The sequence below is a fragment of the Ambystoma mexicanum genome, chromosome 9, assembly GCF_040938575.1.
Source record: "Ambystoma mexicanum isolate Mex_15411 chromosome 9, UKY_AmexF1_1, whole genome shotgun sequence".
Taxonomy (NCBI): Eukaryota; Metazoa; Chordata; class Amphibia; order Caudata; family Ambystomatidae; genus Ambystoma; species Ambystoma mexicanum.
In genome coordinates, this window is record NC_090931.1 from 549,432,219 (window position 1) to 549,453,691 (window position 21,473).

Sequence of the window (21,473 nt, forward strand, 5' to 3'; positions counted from 1 at the left end):
AGTATTTTACTCCCTATTTTTTAAAGTTGTGAGTAAAATGATTTTTTAGGGAGTCAAAATGTAATTCCTATTCCCAATGGGAGTATTTTATACAAGACCAAAAATATGTTTTAACTGGAGAACTGAAATGTTTTTGTAATTATTATTTCTTTGCACCTAGTTATCTATGCACATTAAAAGATAAATGTTTACTTCTTGCGATCAGGCAGTAATAATAGTAGTTTCTTCCTGTATTACTACGTGCACTACGGGTCCAAACATATCCATGGAGCTGTTTCAGTGAAAGCATGAGCACAATGTTCCATGTGTCTGATTCCTACTTTTTGTTGGGAGTATTTTTACTCCCTATTTTTATTTTTGGAAGTATTTGCCTATTTGTAGGGAGTAAAAGTGGCCGATACTCCCCTTATCTGTAGGGCTGAACCCACAGGAGGCTGAGAGTATCAGGAGCCTTGAAGTGGGTGAGAACTTTGATGAAGTACAGAAACTGATTCTTCAACTAGAGAAATAACTTTGTGACTTCATGAGGATCCTGCAGAAGGGGCCTCGAGCTCCTGGTTAAAATAGTGTCAAGGAAAGAACAGAAGTTGTTTAATTTTAAACTGTGTCCATGTTTTGCTGAGGGGTCCATGTGTCCTCCTGTTTGGACTACACAGACATTTATTTTGGACTATATCTAAAGACTAAGATTCAAATCCTAACTGGGAAAAGAACTGAAACTACCAGGGGGTGGTGTTCAAGTACCAGGCATCCCAAGCCAAGAGGGGAGCAAAACACTTCCGTAGGCAGATTTAAGTTTCTTTATTATAAGCGGTAGGGCAGGCAATAGGATAGAATAGGATTAGGAGTGAGGATGATTGTTATTTTGAAGACATCGTAATGAGCACCTTCTTCATTATTTTGTAGCCTAGGGAACCACCATCAGTAGAAAGAGGGCCAGGATAGGGTTTCTTTTCTTTAATAAAGTCAAAACCGGTTCAAACATGTCTTTGTGTCCGTTTCCTACGTCTGACTTACCACATATGTTAAAGTGCTCCACAGCCCTCCGTGGATGGTGGTATTATAAGATCTGTCTATTGGGGGCAATATTACTTGGGCATGTTCTACCACCTCTTTAGATGGTGACATCACCCGCTAATACTCCCAAATCTAACATGTCAGGTACCTCATCAACCATCCCACGTTCTGAGTCTTGACAGACAGACTCTGAGGAGCTACCAGTTCTGCTCTTTTCAAATTGAGTTTAAGTATCTTGGCCCCTTTAATTTATCTTCCCATTGTGCTTTAAAGCAACAGCCAGTTTTGGTATGAGATTATTATGAGCTAATGCTTTCTCAATGTGTTTTCCTGGAATTTAATTTCAGATACTACATTTTGATGATTTGTTCTGAATACGTCAGAGGCCAAATGCTTTTAAGTAAAAATTGCTTTTTTTACAGCTCATGCTGTCTGTGCACTTTTCAGGTTTAAAACATTCTTGTTCTTTGGGAGTCAAAACCTTGAAAATGATGCCTTTGCGCATTGAAGCATTTGGTACTGATGTGAAATCCCTTTGTCTGAGATCATTTGCATTCAAGTGTCCATGTATGTACTTATATATGTCCTGTTGAAACCTTCTTGGCACCCGGCCTTTCTTCATGGTTAGGCAGGGGACCGTCACATGCAATGCACATTAGCTTCTGGCTGTGAGAATCAGAGTGAGATGACATGGTCTGTATTGAGGCGGACCCGAGGAAATTATTCTTATGTAGCCATGGTTTGCCCGCTTGAGTCTGCCGCATTACTTCTCGATCACAGGTGCTGTAGTCTACCAACAGAACGCACAGCACTTGACAGTTCTGCGACTGCAGCAAAACAATCATGAACTCTTCTTTTGTGTTTTAACACCCATGGTGAGACAGAGTTCAAAGATGGCAGACAAATCTACTAAAATCTCGGTCTGGGGAGCACCGAGCAGGGAAATCATCACACACACACAAACCAAAGTCAATTAGCGAACACATGTGTAAGTCAGAGATAGATACCCAACCCAAGGGGATCGAAGGGGGCCCTTTGAAAACTCAGGCAGAGATACAGATGGTGTGGGTGTTTGGAGGAGCAGAGCAGTGAGTCTTTGAGAGCTGGACATGCAAAGAGTACTGAAGGTGCAGGAGTAGGCGGTGTAAAGATAGCTGGAGGAGCAGGATGGGGTGGAGGAGCAGAGAGCTGAAGGTCCAGGAAGAGGTAAAGGTGCAGAGAGAGCTTAAGGTGCAGGAGGTGGTATCGGGATGGTGAGCAAAAGGCGCAGATGTTGGAGGAGGTGAACACTAAGAAGGAGGAGGGATAGCAAAGAGAGAGAGAGAGAGCACAGCTAGAGGAAGGAAGCGGGAAGTAGAAAAGGTCCTTTCTGAAGGGATAGGAAAGTAGCTGGGCATAAAACAAGAGGACAATGGGGAAGTGCCCTTGAGGCATGGGCCAGGGACAGTCTGACAATGAGACAGAGATGACAACAATAATCTACCAATTGTCTGGGGGAAGTAGATGGAGGAAAATGCATGTGGTGGAACGACAAGATCGTCAGCTGAAAGCAAGCATAAGGGTCAAAACAGAGACCTTGATACAGGCCCCCAAGCATGAGTGAGTGCTGGTACAGCCAAGAGGCAAGTGAGATGCGCTTGGATAAGAGAATCAGGTCCCTAAAATAGGGAAGAAAGGTAAAACATGACCAGACACCAAGAGACTATCCTGGCCTACCCCACCTCTGTGAGATACAGTGATCTTACTGCAACAAATCTTGGAACTTCAATGCAAGAGTTTACATTACCTGTGATGTGCCCACACTGGACACGGAGAATAACTGACAGAGTGGGCTTACAGACTGAGTGACACTAGGGAGAGATCCAGAGAAACATTTGTGGAAACGTTTCGGAAGCAAGGAAACATTTTAGTTTGCCATTCTGACCCCTTGAATTGGCAAAATGTGCACACAGTCGCAAATAAAAGCCTTTGAACCAGATCTGACAAATGAACATGGCTTTGCGACAGCCTTAGTGTGTTTTCGTGATAAAGGGTGTTCTAGGTAAGATCCCTCCTAATGGGCTATGTAGATTTTCATCCTCACACTCTGTTGGATACAGTATTTTTTTAATTCCTCCCACTAGTTGGGTGGGTATTGGTGAAATAGAAAGAAAGACAGATGCAGAAGCCTGTGTTGTTGATGAGTGCAGGTAAGAAGTATCTGGTACGTGTGTGCTGGGATGGACTCTCTTTGGTATTGGATGGGGATACGCTGGTGCAGGTTAAGCATAAAGGAGGCCCCAGGATTTAGATGGCACTGATGGCTGCAATGGTGGTGTTGACAGCAAATGGACAGGGTAGGAGTATGTGTTTAGTACGCTAGACCTTGTGGGTCATCTGATGGGGAAAGTGTGTGGTGTAACGTTAAAAGATGTAATTTATGAGGTGTTAGAGAAGGAGGAGCAGAGTGAGTAGGGTGTCAGGACTCAAAGATTTCCGTGGATTCCTAGATTGTGGTTTGGAGCTTTATATGAGAGGAGATGGGCATCTGGACAAGGTAACTCGGGTTTTGTCACCCACAGCAGTTCAGCTGACAAAAGAAAGACAAATTTCTTGTTAAGATCTTGGTTTATGGGTAATGGAGCCTATTCAACTTTATGCAGGAAAGAAGGTAGTGAAATTCCAGTTGCATGGATATGCAGGATTATTGTTGCATAAACAGGAGCTAGAGCACATCATTCTCCACTGTAGAGTATTTTTGTTTGGCTTTATGGGTGCCAGGGGACAGAACTAGGCGAGGCACAAGGATCAGGGCATTTCTTGTATTAATCTTCGTTTGTGTCCTTTACCCATTTCCGTTATTTGAAGAGCAATGTCTTCAGTGGTTTCCTGAAGGTCAGGTGGTTCTCTTCCATGCAAACATGCTTAGGTAGGGAGAACCAGAGTTTTGTAGAAAATATGGGAGAATGTGGATCCTCCATGTCTTTTCCTGTTGAAGCTAAGAACTAAAACTAATGCAGCATTACTGGACCTCAGGTTCCTGGACGGCGTGTAATGCTGGAAACTCCTTGTAAAGGAAGCTGGGTCCTGTGCATTGAGTGATGCAGAGGGATTTGAAATGCATTATTTTCTTCACGAGGAGCACTAATTGCAATATGCCTTTTCTTACATGGCAGATTTCATGCTCACATATTGCTGCTGAATGGTTATGAACCAGATCCCTTTTTGGGATAGCAGGGACAAACACATTTATTTTATTTTGCTTGAATTTTTGTTCAGTGCTGGGCACAAGTTGAAAAGGTGGAAGGTGACACAGAAGTTACAAAATGTTTTCAGGATAGGATATGAAGCATACCACAAGTTTAAGTATTCATTGACATCTAATCTTCGGCAGATTGACACATTGCAGCACCATCAGGAAGAAACATTCCTTCCAACTGTACTACAAAACACTCACCGTTCTGACGCTTGAAGCCTTCCTTGATGTTCCACTTTGACATTTCTTCCTCACTCACATCCTCCCTGGCCACACTGCTTAGCTCATACACATCAACCTCGTGCAGCTTTGGCAGCAAGTCTTTCACCCATTCGTAGCGAATAGGACACAAGGTCCTCATATAGATGTTTGATGTCAGAAGGACATCGTGAAACATGATCCACTCCAGCTCAGTCTCCTGTTTATGGAGCTGAAAAACAAAACAGATCATTTGTGGCTGGCCTAGATTCCTTTGCAACATCCCCAAACAGCAAACAAGAGGCACACGTCATTGTATCTGGACCCTGTTGTATTAAAACTGAAGTGTAAATTGATAGTCTACTTTGCAAAGATTGTGTCTTTGCGCGACACAGGATCAGACGATAGCCACCAATGATGCCTTGGGTTACATGTGTATAATACTCTAAGGCCATAGACAAATCAAACACACACAGGGCTATCACCCAGAGGTCACCTTTCAAAGAGTCAGAACTTTGACAGCAGTGTTAATGTGTTTAGTGCACGTGTCAATGCTCTTACAGGTCAAAAAAGCAGACCATCGACAGCAGAACTAGTCTGATGGTTATACGGTTCTAACAGACAAAGAGCCTCATTACAAGTACGGTGGTGTGGATAATGCAGTGGTAACTCCATAATCGACGCATTACAGCACTACCATACTACAACTTCGGTGGAGGAAAACCCTCCAGCAAAATGCTGGAGGTAATTCCGCCACCTTACCACCAAATATCGTCAGAATTAACACTGGTTGTAATTCTGCCAAACTCCCCATGGAGTCCTATTGACTCCATAAATGGGGACTAATGCCGCCATAACACCACAGTAATTCCGATGGACCAAGTGGAGGTAACAGTAATTCCGTTTGGTGGTTTTCCGGCAGATTTACAACTGGAATACTGGCAAACTTGTAATGAGGCCCAAAAATTGGTGGCATGGGCTAAGCTGAGAAGACATCAAAACCTGCCCCGCCCACCCCATCTATACTGTGTAAGCATATGCCAATCTCTGAAACCTCTTATCACAAGCAGACTAACCATTGTGCTGCAGACACTGCTGCATTAGTTTCAATGTGATGAATGCTAGTCCTGAATAGGACCAATGTCACAGAAGAAAGTTGGCTCTGTAGGGTCAGTCTCTGGCAGTGCTGGTTTGAAAAAGAAATCGTTAGACATCTATCTACACACACACACACACACACACACACACACACACACACACACACACACACACACACACACACACACACACACACACACACACACACACACACACACACACACACACACACACACACACACACACACACACACACACACACACACACACACACACACACACACACACACACACACACACACACACACACACACACACACACACACACACACACACACACACACACACACACACACACACACACACACACACACACACACACACACACACACACACACACACACACACACACACACACACACACACACACACACACACACACACACACACCCCCCCCCCCCCCCCCCCCCCCCTAGGATTACAATTCAACTGTCAATGTTGCAAGGAATTCATACAGTCAGCGGTGGATTAATATTCCAAACCAGGGTGCTTCTGTTCCCGCCATCTCAGCATACCCTTTAGCCCTTTATTTTTTCAAAGATCTAGCTATCTTTTTTCAGTAGTTAAGAGCTAGTACAGACAAATGCTAAATAACATCTTCAAAAACGTCAAAGTGATAAAAAAAAAAGGTTGACAGAGAAACAAAGAGGACTGGGCTGATCAGTTTTTGTTGCAAATACCATTGGGGGGCTTTCTGCAGGCTGGGTTTGGGTGACCTTCCCCAGTTTTGTAACATGCTGGCATGCTGCTCCTGCAGGTACTAATAGTTGATAAAGATGTTTAATTTGGCCAGCGTTTTATTATTTAAAAGCTTTTAGGAAGGAACACTGCATTGACATCTTATTCATGATATTATGCATCTCAGATTGTACAAAACTATGAGCCTCATTACGAGTTTGGTGGCAACAGTGTTGGAATTACTGGAAAACTCGTTTTCCATTTCCATCACTTGGTGTTGTGATTCACAGCGGAATTACAAGTGCGCAATAGCAGGGTTAGTCGCAATATTTGCAGTCCACAGGACTGGGTAGCAGCGTAATCGGATTACCACAAGTGTTAATGATGCAACTGCAAATCTTACAATTTTTGGAGGTAAAGTAGAGGATTTACCTCCAGCTATGTGCTGAAAGTAAATCCCCCCCTTCACCTCCAAAGTTACAACTTGGCGGTGCAGAATCCATTACCGCCCTTTATTCCCACACCAACAAACTTATAATGAGACCAAATAAATGGTAAAGACATGTTTTTCCAGTTCAATATGCATAAAATATTTATGTGTATTGGTCTGATAATTCAGTTATCCTAGTTGAGCTGGCCCGGCGCACAAGTTAGGCTCCTCGTAATTTGCTCATTTCTCTGCCCTTCCCCTGATGGAGGCAGGCCCATGTTATGACTTACGGCAGAAGAAGGATGTATGTGTACCACGCTGCCATGGCCATCCATGGTGCGAAACGTTCTGCCTGCGAACCTGGGAATACAAGAAAGAGATATCAGTGTCAGGATTGCCAGCGGTCTTCAGCCACCCCCTGCTGCACACCAAAAGCACTTCAGCAATAGATGGGTGCTGTCAGAACAAGCATTTAACAATTCAATACATAAACTGGTTATCAATTTAATAGTTTATTATACAGACGAGAAATTATGTCAACCAGCAGTTCTCTCTCACAGGATAAAAACTCCCTGCGAGCAAACCAAGCATTGACAAAGCCAAGACTTTTGCAACTTACCTAGGCATTTGCCAGGCACTGCTGGAAGATGGCACAGCGGGAAAATGGTGTGAATACCTGGGCATATGGTAGAAAAGCCTGACAAATGCCTATGTAATTTGTATCATCAAGCCAAAACTGTTCTCTTTGCTAATGCTTAACAGGACTGCAGTGCTTGCAAATCAAGGAGCACTCTTTAAGGCATTTTATTACATGAATAGATCATTTACTGCTGCAATTAAGCCCGTAACCCTCAAAAGACTGCTTATATATTACACAAGCCTTTACTGCATAAGGTATTGTGTTACTGATTAATAGAGCTAGTTCAAAGAGACCCCAGGAGGATGTGTTTCGACCAGTGAGGGGCAGGTGGTCGGTGGGAATGCCATAGGAAGTAGCATGGCCATGTGCAGTCAATGGGTAAATAAATAACCAGCACCCACAAGCTGTGTGTCCCTCCTCACATCTCTTCTCCCTCCTTTCTCTATGCTACCTGCTAAGTGAATACACTCATAAGATGAGTACTCTTAGGAGATGATTAATAAAGAATCACACAAGTTAAAGCACATAGGATGAGCTTTTTTTCACATGGATTCAGACAAATGTATAGGACACTATATTCAGAAAGGTTACCTGAACATTTCTTGGTTGGACAGTCAATCGCTTGGCTCTCAGGCACTGGGAGACAAGCAAGAGAAGCGGGGTGCACTGCTATCATTCCTTTTGATGTGTCTCTCCTTTTTGTTTCTTGATAGTGCCTTAAGGGCTCTGTCATGGTAAAAAGTGTCCCCAGCACTGGATGTGTTCTGTGAGCCTATGATACATTCACAGGGCTTTAAGTGGGCTGTGGCGGACCCCTGGCAGTCTCCATGGTTAAAGGGCTGCCTGCAGAGGTTGGCACTTCTGAGTAGAAAAAAGAAGAGGTAGGGGCCCCAAACAGTATGATAGCAGTTCCCCCACCTTTTATTTTTCCTTATCAGAGGTGCTGAGACCTCAGGCAACCCTTTAGCCTAAAAGTTGAGTTAAAGGGCTATTTTTTTTTCTTTTTTTTTTTTATTTTGACTTAAAAATGTTTTCACATTTTCTTTTACAAAATTAGTTCACTCGAATCCAAAAATCCACATCCCGCTATTGCTTCCCAATTCCTTCCTCGTGGTTTCCTTATTCATGTTTTTCTGAAGTCGATATTTTGCAAAAATTGTGTCACTGCAATTGTTTCCTTTACTCCTTCACCTTCTATTAGGCGTTTCCACCAGTATTGTTCATCATAGAAGAGTAAATCCTCAAACAGATGTAACATGTGCGTAGTTCTCAATTCAGTTAAACCCTTGCAGTTTAAGAGCAGGTCCCTTAAGGATTCCTTGCACCCCGTTTCCTGACAAAAACGGCATTTATCAGTAGCTGATGTTCCTCTGATTGCCCTTATCTCGTTTGTCTGTAGAATATTAAGGCGTGCTCTCAAAAATGTTTGTCGATGTTTTCTACTTGGGAAGAGGTTCAGGTATGATCTTATTTCATTTAGCTTTCTGCACATCGGTGTTGCGTGTGCCGCTAGTTTGTATGACCCCGTTGTGTCAAGAGTCTTTATCCAATCCCAAGTTTCTATTCTTGTTGCAACGTTTGTTGTATTATGAATTAGCTCTTCTTCTGAAGATCCTATTTCTTCCAGTAATAGGGTATTTTTCTGTTGCCAATTCTTTAAAGTTTCGGAATTTGATCCTGAGATTTCTCTGTGGATGATATCAAAAATATTCGATCTCTCCGGCATGATCACTTTCCTGTACATCATCAGTTTATTTCTTAATACAATGCCTTGCAATGATAGGGTACATAATTCCCTTCTTATTAACGGCATGGGCGTGGATGTTGGGAGATTTAAAAGCTGTCTCCAGAAGTAGCTTTCCAAATTTATCCAGATTTCTTCCGGGATGTTAAAGAAGGCCCCCACTCCATATGTAACTGATGGAATCACTTTTGTGCGATAGAATTGTATTATTGGTTTGAGTGAATACTGGCAAAATTTCCTTTCAATGATCTTAGCTTGGGATGTTAAGTTCTTCATTCTTTCCCAGAGATGATGTTGCATACTTATTTCCGTTTGGTTGTTGCTCAGTAGCACTCCCAGATATTTAAACTCCATTACCGTCTGGATCTTTGCACCTTCCAACTGCCATGTAAATGGGTTTTTTGGGGTGTTACTTTTTTGTAGCACCATGATTTTTGTTTTACTCTTATTGATCTCTAAGTTGTTTTTTTCGACATATCTGCTTAGATTTTCAAGTTGCCTTTGTAATCCTATCGGCGTTTGATCTATTAATATTAGGTCATCCGCATATAGTAGTCGAGACAGGGTGGTCCCACCTATTTTTGGGGGGTAAGATCTAATTTCAACTTCCGAATCTCTGAAATCCCACAGGTAGGCGTTAAATAACGTTGGCGCCAACGGGCAGCCCTAATTCAACCCTCTTGCTGTTTCTATGGGGTTTGATAACTCTCCTTGTTGGTTCAGGCGGATTGATAAAGATGTCTCTGTGTAGAGTGCTTTAATTTGCTGTAGTATGTTACCCGGGCATTGCTTTGTTTCTAATTTTCTCCAGAGGCGCTCTCTATTGACCTGGTCAAACGCTTGAACCAGGTCAATGAAGGCCATGTATACGCCCGGTTTTCCTTCTTTCGTTCTGCTTTTTAAGATGTTAATTAAGAATATATATTGGCCAGAGTCCATGCGTTCCTCACGAAGCCCGATTGAAAAGGGTCCATCAGTTCATTTTCATTAGCCCATTTCTCGAACATCTCCAACAAGGTTGAACCATATATTTTCCCAATGACGTCTAATAACGCTATTGGTCTGTCATTTTTTGGATTTTGTCTTGGGCCGTTCTTATAAATAGGAACTATTATAGCCTTTTTCCAGGATTTCGGAATCGATTTAGTTTCTTCGATGATGTCAAATACATTGCTAATAAATAGTGCCCAATTTTGTGGTGATTCCTTTAGATGGGCGTTAGTCAGGCCATCCGGCCCCGGAGCTCTAGAGGTACTTAGTTGTTGGATTCTCGTTATAATTGAAGGTATGTCATTTGGGGGTGCCCATTTTACTTCCACTTTGTTGATTGCGATCTTTGTTTTCTTATTAGTGTTTTTATAGAGATTGGTAAAATGCTCAATCCACTTGCCTTCTCCTACGTTATTATCAATTGCGTTCCTCGGAATATTCGATGTCTGCTTAATTAGTGTCCAGAAATCTCTAGAATTACGCCCATTCAATGATCTTAGCATCAGCTCCGCGTCTGCTTGGAGCATTGCTGCTCTGCTTGATCTTAGCCAGTGTTTATAATATTTTTTTGCTTTTTGGGCCGCCTCCACGTCTTTTATATCTTTAGTTTTCTTTGCCCGTCTCTGCAGTTTTCTTAACTTTTTCCGTTCGATTATCAAAAGTTTGTCATAACTATGCATATGTTCACCTCTTCTCTTTGTTACCGTGTTCACTCTTTGTTTATAGATGTTTAAACATTGTTCGTAATCAACTTTTTTTTCTTTTTCGTTGTTATTTCTTTCTACGTATTTTTTGGTAAGATTAGCTATGTCTTCCGGTTTTACCTTTAATCTTATTCTGCCTCGGGATTCTTCGATCTCTGTTTTCATTAGGCCTCTTGGTTCCTGTTGGGTTTTCCATTCGAATTCAAGTAAGTTGTGGTCACTGTTCTTGGTACGCTTGACCTTAAAATTGGTGACATATGATAAGAATTCCGGGCTAACAAAGATGTGATCCAAGATATATGCTGAAGAGCCGTTTTCCCAAGTTGGTATCTGGGGCACGTGTTCCTCAATCAAAAAATTGAGATTTTTTAAGGATCTTGTTTTCATTAGTGTGTCCCATTTTATTCCCCTTTTCTTTGCTGGAGTTTTTGAGTAATTCTGATTACATTTCTGTAGTTTAGGATATTCCAGATTCAAATCTCTGCATATGATCCAGTGACTCAGTTGAAGTTCCAAGTCAATTTTCTCGAAGATATTATTTAACTGTTTTAAGAACTGTTCTTCACTTAATGCCAGTGGGTTCCAGTAAGTATTAATTATTATGATGTTCTCTGGCTTCTGAGCTGGCAATCTTTGATTTCTTCCTTCCCATGTTAATAGTAGCACTTGGAAGTATAGCGACGATTCTAATACTCTTGTCACTTGTAGATCTTTGTTTGAGCGTAACATTGTCAGGAGGCCAGATGACGGTCTACCTGAAAGTCCTTTTGCCGCTTGAGAAAGATATACTTCGTAACCAGCCATTGTGGGCTGCTCTCTTAACCATGTCTCTTGGAGACAGAGAATATCAAAGTCTCCTAGATGTACATCACTTTGTTTTAGGAGATGTGCGAAACCTCTGGTGTTCCAGGAAGCGAATTTCAACGATACCGTCTCCTCCCTGATTTCCTTGTTTGGTGGAGGTTCCAAAATCCTGATCTTCGTTTGCTAACTGGAATCATTTTGATTGAGAACTTTGGAAATCCATCTCCATTTTTGACCTTCTTTCAGTTTCTTCCATTCTTTTTCCAGATTTGCCGATGATAGCTCTTCTTTTTTGTTATCTTCTGGATTGAATGTGATCTTTATTTTTGGTTGGGGTCCTTTAGGGAACCGGCCCGCCCCCGTAGGGTCTTTATATGATTTGACTGATTCGTTTTGTGGCGATGTCGAGTCTCTCCTATATCTCTGCGTTTTCCCCTCCTGATCTTTTTGATTTCTACTTTTATTGCGACTACTGGTTTGTTCTGTAGATTTTTTGTTCTCATCAGTAGCTCGAGTTCTATTTCTTTTTGGCGATGTAACTGCTGCCTTTCTATCCAGGTTTTCATGTTCGTGTTTCCTTTGTTCATCCCTTCGTCTAGGTGGGGATCCTGTTCGCGTTGTTTTTTCCCTTTTCTGATTTAAATCTTTATATATTGTTAACTCATATCCCAATATCAAAACATTTTCGGTGGCTTGTTCCATCATTGTTCTTACCACCGGAGAAGGGATATGTAGGTAGACACTATCCTGTTTGCCTCGCTTGGCGAATTCTCCACAATCCTGATATCCACAGAGGTTATTGTTCTTAGGGGTGATATACATTGTAGCAAAGTCATTATGTTCTTCCTGTTCAGAATAATATCGTTTGACTTCCCTATACTTTCCAGATGAAAGCTTCTACAGCTTTTTATTTTTTCTTTATAGGTTAATCTGTCGTTTTTGGTATTTGTATAACACAAGTTTCAAATTCTCGATCTCGATTGATGTTCTCGCTGTCTTCCTGGTTTGTAACTCTGGTTATCCCTGAAGGCTCTTCTAGATGTGTTAACGCTAGGGAATTCTGTTTTTTCTTTCTCATCCTGTAGGCGTTGAAGTCTCTTGTTAGAGTAATTATTTATTTGTTCTCTTTCGGTATGTTTTTCCCCCCATGTCATCCTGTCTCGTTTTTTTCTTTCTTCATTATCGATTTTTTTCCTCTTGTCTTCTAGCGAGATAAATGGTGACAAATCACCGTCCAGGTTAATATCTCTAGATCTGTTTCTTAGAGTTTGTGTATTCTCTAGATGTTCCTTTATATGACTTGTTTCATTTTCTCCCTCCTCCTCCTGATGTTGTGACAGATCTAATAGGTTTGTGGATTCTTCTGAATCTATGATCACAATTCTCTTGATCGGTGGATTAGTAGTTTTTTTTCTCGTTCCCTTTTCCGTTTCTTTAAGTTGAGGGGGGTTGTTTGGTACTAACCATTGTGCTAAGATCGACAGGGCTACTTCATCCTCTGTTTCCTCATTGTATGCTTCCTGTTTCTTTTCTTTATTGTCAGGAGATTCAAATATTACTTTCCTTTTCTTGGTGAGTTTATCTCCTTGAATCTGGGAGAATACCGAGTATATCTCACCTCTCAAATTTTGTGTAGGTTGCTGTCGTGTATCCTGTAGTTTACAATTCAATTGTATTTCTGATGATTTTTTTTCTTTCAGGACCGCGCAGCCGTTCACACGTTTAGTGGTTGTTTCACATTGCATTTCTTTTCGGTTAGAGTTTATTTTTCGATCTGATTTCTTACTTTGACCCCCGGTTTGCGTTAGGGATTGTAGGGGTGTTTCTAATAGGTTTTCCCCAATGACTCTTTCTCCTGCGGATTCCTCTTCCTCTTTTCTTTTCTTGTTATTATCATTTGTCTTCTGTCTCCAGATTTCCACTCTGCGTAACACCTCATTTTGTCCTTCCTCCTCCAAACCTGTTTGTGTCATTTGATTCCTTGTTTCTATTTGCGCAATTTCTGTTTTTTGATTACTACTATGTGTTCTCGCCTCCTGATTCTCTTTAAATTGTTCCCCGCTGGTGGATTTATTCAGCTCTTTTTGCGTTGGTAATGCTGCAATAAAGCCCTCTAAATACATAATTTTAGTGTGCAGCGTTGTTAGTAATGAAGACTGATCTTTGATCGTATCATTAAGTGCCTCATATAGCTTTGTAAAAGGTGCCATAGCTATAGTAAAAGTGGACATTATTGTCATGAGGTCCATTTTTTTTGTCGGGGTTTCTTTTTGTGGATATTCCGGGAATCTTGATAAAGAATGTCTTCTTGTTAGTGGGGTAGACAGTGGTTGTGATGGTTTATTTCCTTTTGTGCCCCCTTTGACGATATCATTGATCTCACCTTCGCCCGATGTTCTCTTTTTTCGGGGTTCTGGAGATGGTGTTTTTTCGATCATTACACTGATGGTCTTTCCCTCGTTTTGCTTTCTCGTTGGTGTCTTTTCTTTCGAGGGGGTTTCCCCTGAAGTATGGGATTGAATTTTGTTGCCTCTCATTTCCCTCGATATTAGTCCATTCGTTGGGCTTCTGAGATTGCCTTCTGTCTGGTTCCTTAACAGTGTTTGCTCTTTATTAATGGTTTTCTCTTTCGTTAGGACTGGCACTGTGCTGTCATGTAGTTCAGTTAATCGGGGTGTCGATTCCTCTCTCTGTATTCCAACTGTTGAGACATGTTTGCCTTCTACTGTTTTAGTTTCTAGCTGTGCTCGGTTCTCCTTCGTCTGAGTTGTCAACTTAATATTAGTTGGTTCTAAAGTGTTTTGCGGTACAGAGCACCGTGGCTGTCTCGTCAAGCCCTCTCCCGGGCTATTCAGTGTGTTAGTTGCCACATTCTCTCGTTGCTTCTGTGGGGAGTCCGCTTCTGTTGAGTTTCTCCCACACTGAGCAGTTGGTCTTGTTACGTCATGGCTCGTGCGACCTCCCCCCTTGGGGGGTCTTTCTCCCAGTTTTGTTCGGTTTGTGCGTTAGCCATACCTGACCATGAAAAAACCTGCAAACCTGGTAAATGGATCTTGGGGTCTATGTCTGCCCCTTGTAGAATTTCTGCATCTGATAGTTTTCCCAAGTTTTGAACCTTTGTGTTTTGCTTTTTCAGAAAAAAGTGTGAGATCGTGGGTTGGTCTGTCGTTATTCTATTTGTCGGGTTGATTTTTTTATGTACCCGTTTTTCTTTAATCTCGGTTTCCAGTTTCTTCTGCTCCTCCTCTTTTTTTCTCATCAAGATAGGTGGCTTTGTTATAATGTTATTTGTCTTGGTTTTTTTAGTTTTTAGTTCCTTCAAATTTGATTTTCTCTGTTTCTTTAGGCTGATTTTATTTTTTTCCTTCTTTCTGGGCTCGTTTCCCTCCTCGTTGCTCGTAGACCTTAGTGGATTTTGTATGATCTGGGAGAGGTCCAGCCTTTCCTCCAAGTCTATAACATTATCTGTTAAGATCACCACGTTCGAGTCCAATATCTCATATGATATTTTTCAAAATTCCTGGTCTTGGAGGTAAGACATGCTGCCTCCTGTCGGGGGGCTTTGGAGATTCTGGACATTAGGTATGGGGTGGACAGTACACTCCGTTATACACCCCGTTTTAGATTTTGCATTGTCCGGTTCGTCTATTAACACAGCGACATCTTTCCCGTCCATTTTTTCTGTTAGGTCGCTAATTGCACAGGAAGCGAGCATGCTTTCATCTTTTTTTTTTCCCCCCCAACCGATATATTGATCGTCTCCATGTGTAAAGGGACTCCGTCCACGTAGCTTTCATCTGTCATTTCAGGTCTCATCCCTCTCCCAGGACGATGGATTCCAGCTTGTGAGGGTGAGCAGACTTTTTCGCCCCTCTTAATCTCGTCTCTCTTTTCCCTTCCCTTTTCCTCTACTGGGACAAAGACAGGTGATAGCTCTATTGACCTTCTAATCCCCCCTTCCACTGACGGCGTTCTCATCGGCACCTCGGAAGGGGTGAATGCGGGGATATTAGTGTCAGTGTTTGGTGGAATCAGGCTTCTTTGAGGTTTTTCGGAAAGCCTGGGTAAACGCTGCCCTTGCTTTCCTTGCGCTGTTAGTTTGTCCTCCAGTAAGATCTTAGCTCGTTTTAATGTCGCAGGTTTCAGCGGGCTCCAATGGTCGAGCTCTGAATCTTCCGTCCGCTGGCTGTTGCTACGCAAACATCTTTGCGGTTCTCCTTCATCTTGCGCCATCTCCCGCCGCGGACTGCTGCAGACTGCCCAACTCTGCTGCCCAAACTCTGCGCACCGTGTACAGTAATGTATCAGTCCTACACGTGGTGCGCGGGTTGGTCGGGTGTCCAAGAGGGATCAAAGAGGGGATTTCCTCTGCAGTCTCCCCCAGCGCCAAACAGCCGCACAACAGCTGGCACCCTTTACCCTTGTCGGGCTTAACGCTGCAAGGGTGTATCACTTGGTTCTTTATTGTGGAGAATGGTCACGTGATGAATCACGTGTCTGCCGCTAGCCCCGCCTCCTTAAGCAGCGTTCAGAGTCCTGCAAGATCCCTGTGACGGCTCGCAATGCAGGAAAGCACAAAGAGGAAAAATGTTCGCCTTGCCCAAAGTAATTCCAAGTTTTGCAGTTCACACTCGCCGCTCGGGCGTATCACTACTTTCTTTATTGTGGAGAATGGTCACGTGATGAATCACGTGTCTGCCGCTAGCCCCGCCTCCTTAGGCAGCGTTCAGAGTCCTGCAAGAGCCCTGTGACGGCTCGCAATACAGGAAAGCACAAAGAGGAAAAACGTTCGCCTTGCCCAAAGTAATTCCAAGTTTGGCAGTTCACAAATGCAGCTTTGCCAAAATTTTCGCCAGCACACCCACAAAAGCCCCTTTAAGGACGATGCCAGCAGCCACTGCAGAAGATCCTCTCCTTCTGGCAGCATTCGCCCAGAGCACTTGCACGGTTGCCAATGATTCCGGAAGCCGAAAGGGCTATTGAGGGGACTGGCGCCTCTCACGAACATATTATGGGAATACATGTGTCAAGGTACATTGTACACTTCATAGAGAATAATATGCATATAAATAAAGCAAAGGAGAATACTTCCCCTTTCCCCTCTCTCTACTCCCGTTTCCTTCAGCTGCAGAATGTGACATGGCTGTCTTCTCCTCCTTAAACCTTAACCTCTACCTCTGTCCTTTGGCAATTATCACCCATTCTTTTGGATTCAACTTTTACAGGTATGCTGATGGCCCTTGGATCCTGCCAACAATTTATCCCTGACATCCTATAGAAAAACATAGTTCTTCACCTCACCTCACATTTTATAGGTGAACCCCAAGTGAGCATTAGTATTTGTCTTCTACAGATGGAGGGGGCTATTAGTGTATATTTTCTTGTTAAAGGAGTTCAGAAACGTGCACTCCTTGTTTGGAGTCAACAGTAAATCTCTGGTCTAGTTTCTCGTCTGCAAGGCTAAAGACACCACTCCAAGAGGCCCTGCTTTAGCATACTATAACATAGCCGCCTTGAAAAACTGTTAATACTAAAGTGGTGTGTAACCTATTCGGGATTAGAAAACTGTGGTTTGTGTATATTGTGGTGGATCAGAGATATGATGCAGACAAAGGACGCAGACAACTGGATATGTTTGAGAAAATACTTGAAGTTTTATTAAAGTAAAAGAAAATTCCTCACTTAGTCCTATTGCTATAATTATCATTATAATTGTTCATTTATAACACGCTTAATACCGAGAGTGGTTTCTAAGCGCGGGATCGGGATTCAAACCTGTGTTGTGCTGCAATGTTTTGCTTCCAAGACAAACCCGTTGCCACTGTGCTATCCTTCCTCCCCCTGTGGGAGAGAATCCATATCTAATAAAGAAAACACAAGGTGCTCATCAGGCTGTCATACACAAACTGGCTCTGTCCTCCATCCAAAACCTAATCCATCTACCTGGCCCTACCACTATTAAAGGGAAAACTAATTCAAACAATGGTACTGCTGGCTGTTGGCTGGTCCATGACGCCTTTCTAACCAATGTCTCTGGAAATTGCCCCTTACACTTTCCCAGGTTCTCTGTTACTTTCACAGTTCCAATGAATCACCAAAGGTTCTTACAAAAACAAAATAAAACTGTTATTCTTGTATTTCTCAGACCTGGCCTCCTGTTACAGTCACAACACATCATAAAGTTCCTCTAGATTTCCTCATAACAAAAAGGGCACGCTCCAGTGCCTCTCCATCGAAGTCTGTGCAACCTGTAGAAGTCTTTTACCCTGCCTCGGGGGTGCGCCTGATTGGCCAATCGCACCTTTTTCATCATGCACAGCCCAGGAGTCGGCAGGCGACGCCAGCCCCCTCAAGGTGCTTCCTATAAGGGCAGGCAATTCCCCTGCCTGGAGGGGCCTGCTACTGCTGTTCGTTTGTGCTACCGCATCTCCAAATACCGGATAACGTCACCACAATGAGCATGTAGGACTCCCCTGCCCCTCCTCCCAACTGCATCACTCTGCACTCTCCTCTCAGTGCCCCATCATAGTTTAGACAGACTTCTCCTTCAGAGTGTTCCTCCTGATGCGGCCTCACCTGCTCTACGCCTCACTTCTAAACTATTGGATTACCAGCAACTTCCCTTCCTTCGTTTCTCCTCTACTCCCCTGCTTCCTTACCCCAGAGCTTGTAGGCGTCTCACACGCCATTCATTCTGGCATGTTCAGTCCTGTTACAGTTCTCCACCGTTACTGTTCTCACAAACCTTGTCTCCAAGTGTTCCTGGGATCTTCTGCTGCAACCCCTGCAATTGCCTCATGTGGCTCCTTGGTTGCCCTCACTTGTTTGTGCATATTGGCCTGCACTAACTAACTTCTCACTTGCCTCCACTTGATTCCACCTGTCTGGTTGGCTACTCTGCATTACCACTGCCTGCCTATATGTACTCTTACTAAGCAGCTCTTCCTTTCTATCCTTGTCAGTCTAGTTGGCCTGTTGGAATCCTGCTGCCCTTGCTTAAATGTTGTCACGTTTCATGTATTTGTCATCCAAATCTGTGTGTGTTTAAATCTGCTGCCCTTGGTTAAATGCTGACATTTTTTCCTGTACTGCTGAATTCCAAATCTGGGCAGTTTCAAATCTGCTGCCCTTAGTTAAATGCTGACAAATTTCCTGTATTGTTGAATTTCAAATCTGGGTGTTTTCAAATCTGCTGACCCCGGTTAAATGCTGAATTATTTTCTGTATTGTTGAATTCCAAATCTGGGTTTTTTCAAATCTTCTGCCCTTAATGCCATGTTGACTTTCTCTTGTGTACTTTTGAACTTCAAATCTGGGTGTTTTAATTGTGTTGCCCTGGTCTAAATGTTTTTTTTAAAGGAACTGATTCATCTGTGCATGCTTGGCTGCTAGGTGAACTCTTATGTGCACTGTGCTTTTCTCCGTCTCCCTCTCTCCCTAGGGTATCCTTTTGCTCTGTCCCCCTATGGTGCTCTCCCATCTCCCCTATCTACTCTAAATTGCTACTCAATTAACTATCCTCCCTCTCTTTCAAAGCCTGGAAGTAAAACGTTTTTAAGAAGAATCTCCTGGTCTTTAAACCAGGCCTGCCCATTGCCGACACCTATGTTAACGCTTCTTCCAGGCAGACTATTGCCGACATCCTCTTTATCATTCCCTCTCCAGACCTATGGACTCTCCATATGGTCTCAGTCCTCGCCCCATTCTATTCTTCGTTCATTAATGGTGGAACCAGATGGGAAGGGCTCTTGGCACAGTTCCCACCTTCAGGTACCTGATTAAAGTCTACCAGAATGGCATTATCATGGCCCAGGTCTCTCAGCCCAACCGCCTCCTCCTTGACAGGCGCCTTCCGCCTCTCATTAACTTCCTCCCTTCTCATGCCACTCTTCTGCCTGCCACCCGTCTGGTCTCTTCGCCCCCTACCAACAGGTGTACCTCCTCCCTGTACCCCTCCTCGGAAGACCTTTAATAGGCGGCAACCAGCTTCACTTAGGTACCCTCAATTCTCGCTCTGCTGTTAAACACTCCTCTGACATCTGTCCAACACCTTGAAGACTTTGACCTCGATGTCCTCGCCCTCACTGAGATGTGGTTCAAGCCAGCCCTGTCACTGCTTTGTACACTCTCCTTCCCGAGGGCTATAAGATCCTCGCCAAGCCTAGGCCTAACTGGTCTGGCAGTGGAAAGGCCCTTATCTTCCCTGAATGGGTCCCTGCTTCCATCATACCCACTCAATACTACTATTCCTTTGAATGCATTGTCTGCAAACTTTGCGTCTCTTCTATGCTCTTGCTCACATCCGCCACCATCTACAGGCCTCCTGGGTGGCTCTCCCTCTTCCATTCGGAGTGGCCGACCTCTCCTCTTCTCTCCTAATCTCTACCTCTAAGCTTCTCCTCCCTGGAAACTTCATATTCATCATGACTCTCCTGATGCAGCCACCTACTCTTCCGCAACCTCTGTGACTCTCTTTCCCTCACCATTCTTCCCTCCGGTCCGACCCACTCAGCCAGGCACACCTTTGATGCGGACAACCACTTATCTAATGAAAACACAGATACATTCACACTGCCCTTATCTAACCGTCTCACTACACCTTTCCCCTGGTCGGACCATGCTCTGGCCTCTCATCTGGAGCTCTTGGGCTGCCCGGCTAAGCCTCTTCCCACATTGCCAGTCTCCTTCTCTGCCATTTGACAGATGAAGCGAGTGTCAATAGCCGATTTGCTGCCTCTTTCATTCCCCCTCCGACCCCTTCTATTGACTCTCCCACTGAGCCCTTGCTAACCTTCACCACTACATCTCCAACACACTTGACACCTTGCCCCAGCCATGAGGATCTGCAGGAATCCTGCTTCTAAGAGCAATAGTTGGTTTGATTCCGACCTTGCCTCGCTGAAAAGCGAGTGCCGAGTTGCGAAACGGAAGTGGTTGGCATCTAGCACATCCTCTGCCAACCTGGCCTGTCGCCTGCTCCAAAGGCAATACAGATTCTTCATCCGCTCCAAGAAGCGAGCTCATATGCAAGCCTGCATCTCTGGGGCCACCAACAACACGGCTGAACTTTTCAAAATCTGTAAGGAACTTGCCAATCCAACTGCAGTCTACACTTCTCTTTCTTCCCAGGTCCTCTGCATGGCTTTGGCCTCCCATTTTACATCCAAAACTCAGGACATCCTGTCCTCACTCTCATCCATCCCCCTCCTTCCTCCTCCACCTGCTCTCAGGCCTCCCTTGGTCCCCCTCCCTCCTTCCACCCTACTCTCCATCTTCTCACCCATAGCACCCGAGGAGGTCACCAAGACAGTCTGCTCTAAGAAAGTTTCCTCCAAACAGGTGTTTCCCTGCTCCTCCAGAGGTATCAAGGACAACATTGCCTCCCCCGCACCCGCTTTGGCTGATTTCTGCAACCACTCCTTTGCCTTCGTCTCCTTCCCACTACCCCTCAAGCACTCCCCTGTGTGCCCCTTCTATAAAAGCCGTCTGTGGACCCTTCCTGCCCGGCTAACTACCACCATATCTCCACTACACATTTCCTGGGCAAACTCTTGGAGAAGTTGGTCATTTCACAACCAATCCATCACACTGAATCTGTTGGCTGTCTCCACGACCACCAGTATGGCTTTAGAGCAGCCAGAGGCACAGAAACTGCTCTCCTGAACACCTGTGAAGACTTGTTCTCAAACCTCGAATCCAACACTCCTTCCGTTCTCATCCTCCTTGATCTGTCCTCTGCCTTCAACACGGTCAATCATGCCATCCTCATAAATCGCCTCTATGATACCCTTGGCATCACAGACTGTGCACTGGATTGGTTGAACTCTTTCCTTTCTGATCGACACTCCCAGGTTCAACTGGGCCCCTTTCTCTCC

The 21,473-nt window shown here is 43.8% G+C and overlaps 1 protein-coding gene across 15 annotated transcripts in view; it reads right to left on the bottom strand.

Moving 5' to 3' along the window:
• The window catches only part of DHX40 (DEAH-box helicase 40), a 1,529,377-nt gene that overhangs the window by 89,879 nt on the left and 1,418,025 nt on the right, over nt 1-21,473 (bottom strand). For all 15 annotated transcript variants that reach the window (XM_069615133.1, XM_069615132.1, XM_069615130.1 and 12 more), the window contains 2 exons: nt 7,007-7,076; nt 4,454-4,682 (listed from right to left, as the gene is read on the bottom strand). In XM_069615133.1, the coding sequence (XP_069471234.1) occupies nt 4,454-4,682; nt 7,007-7,076 (299 nt within the window). The remainder of the gene's footprint in view (nt 1-4,453; nt 4,683-7,006; nt 7,077-21,473) is intronic.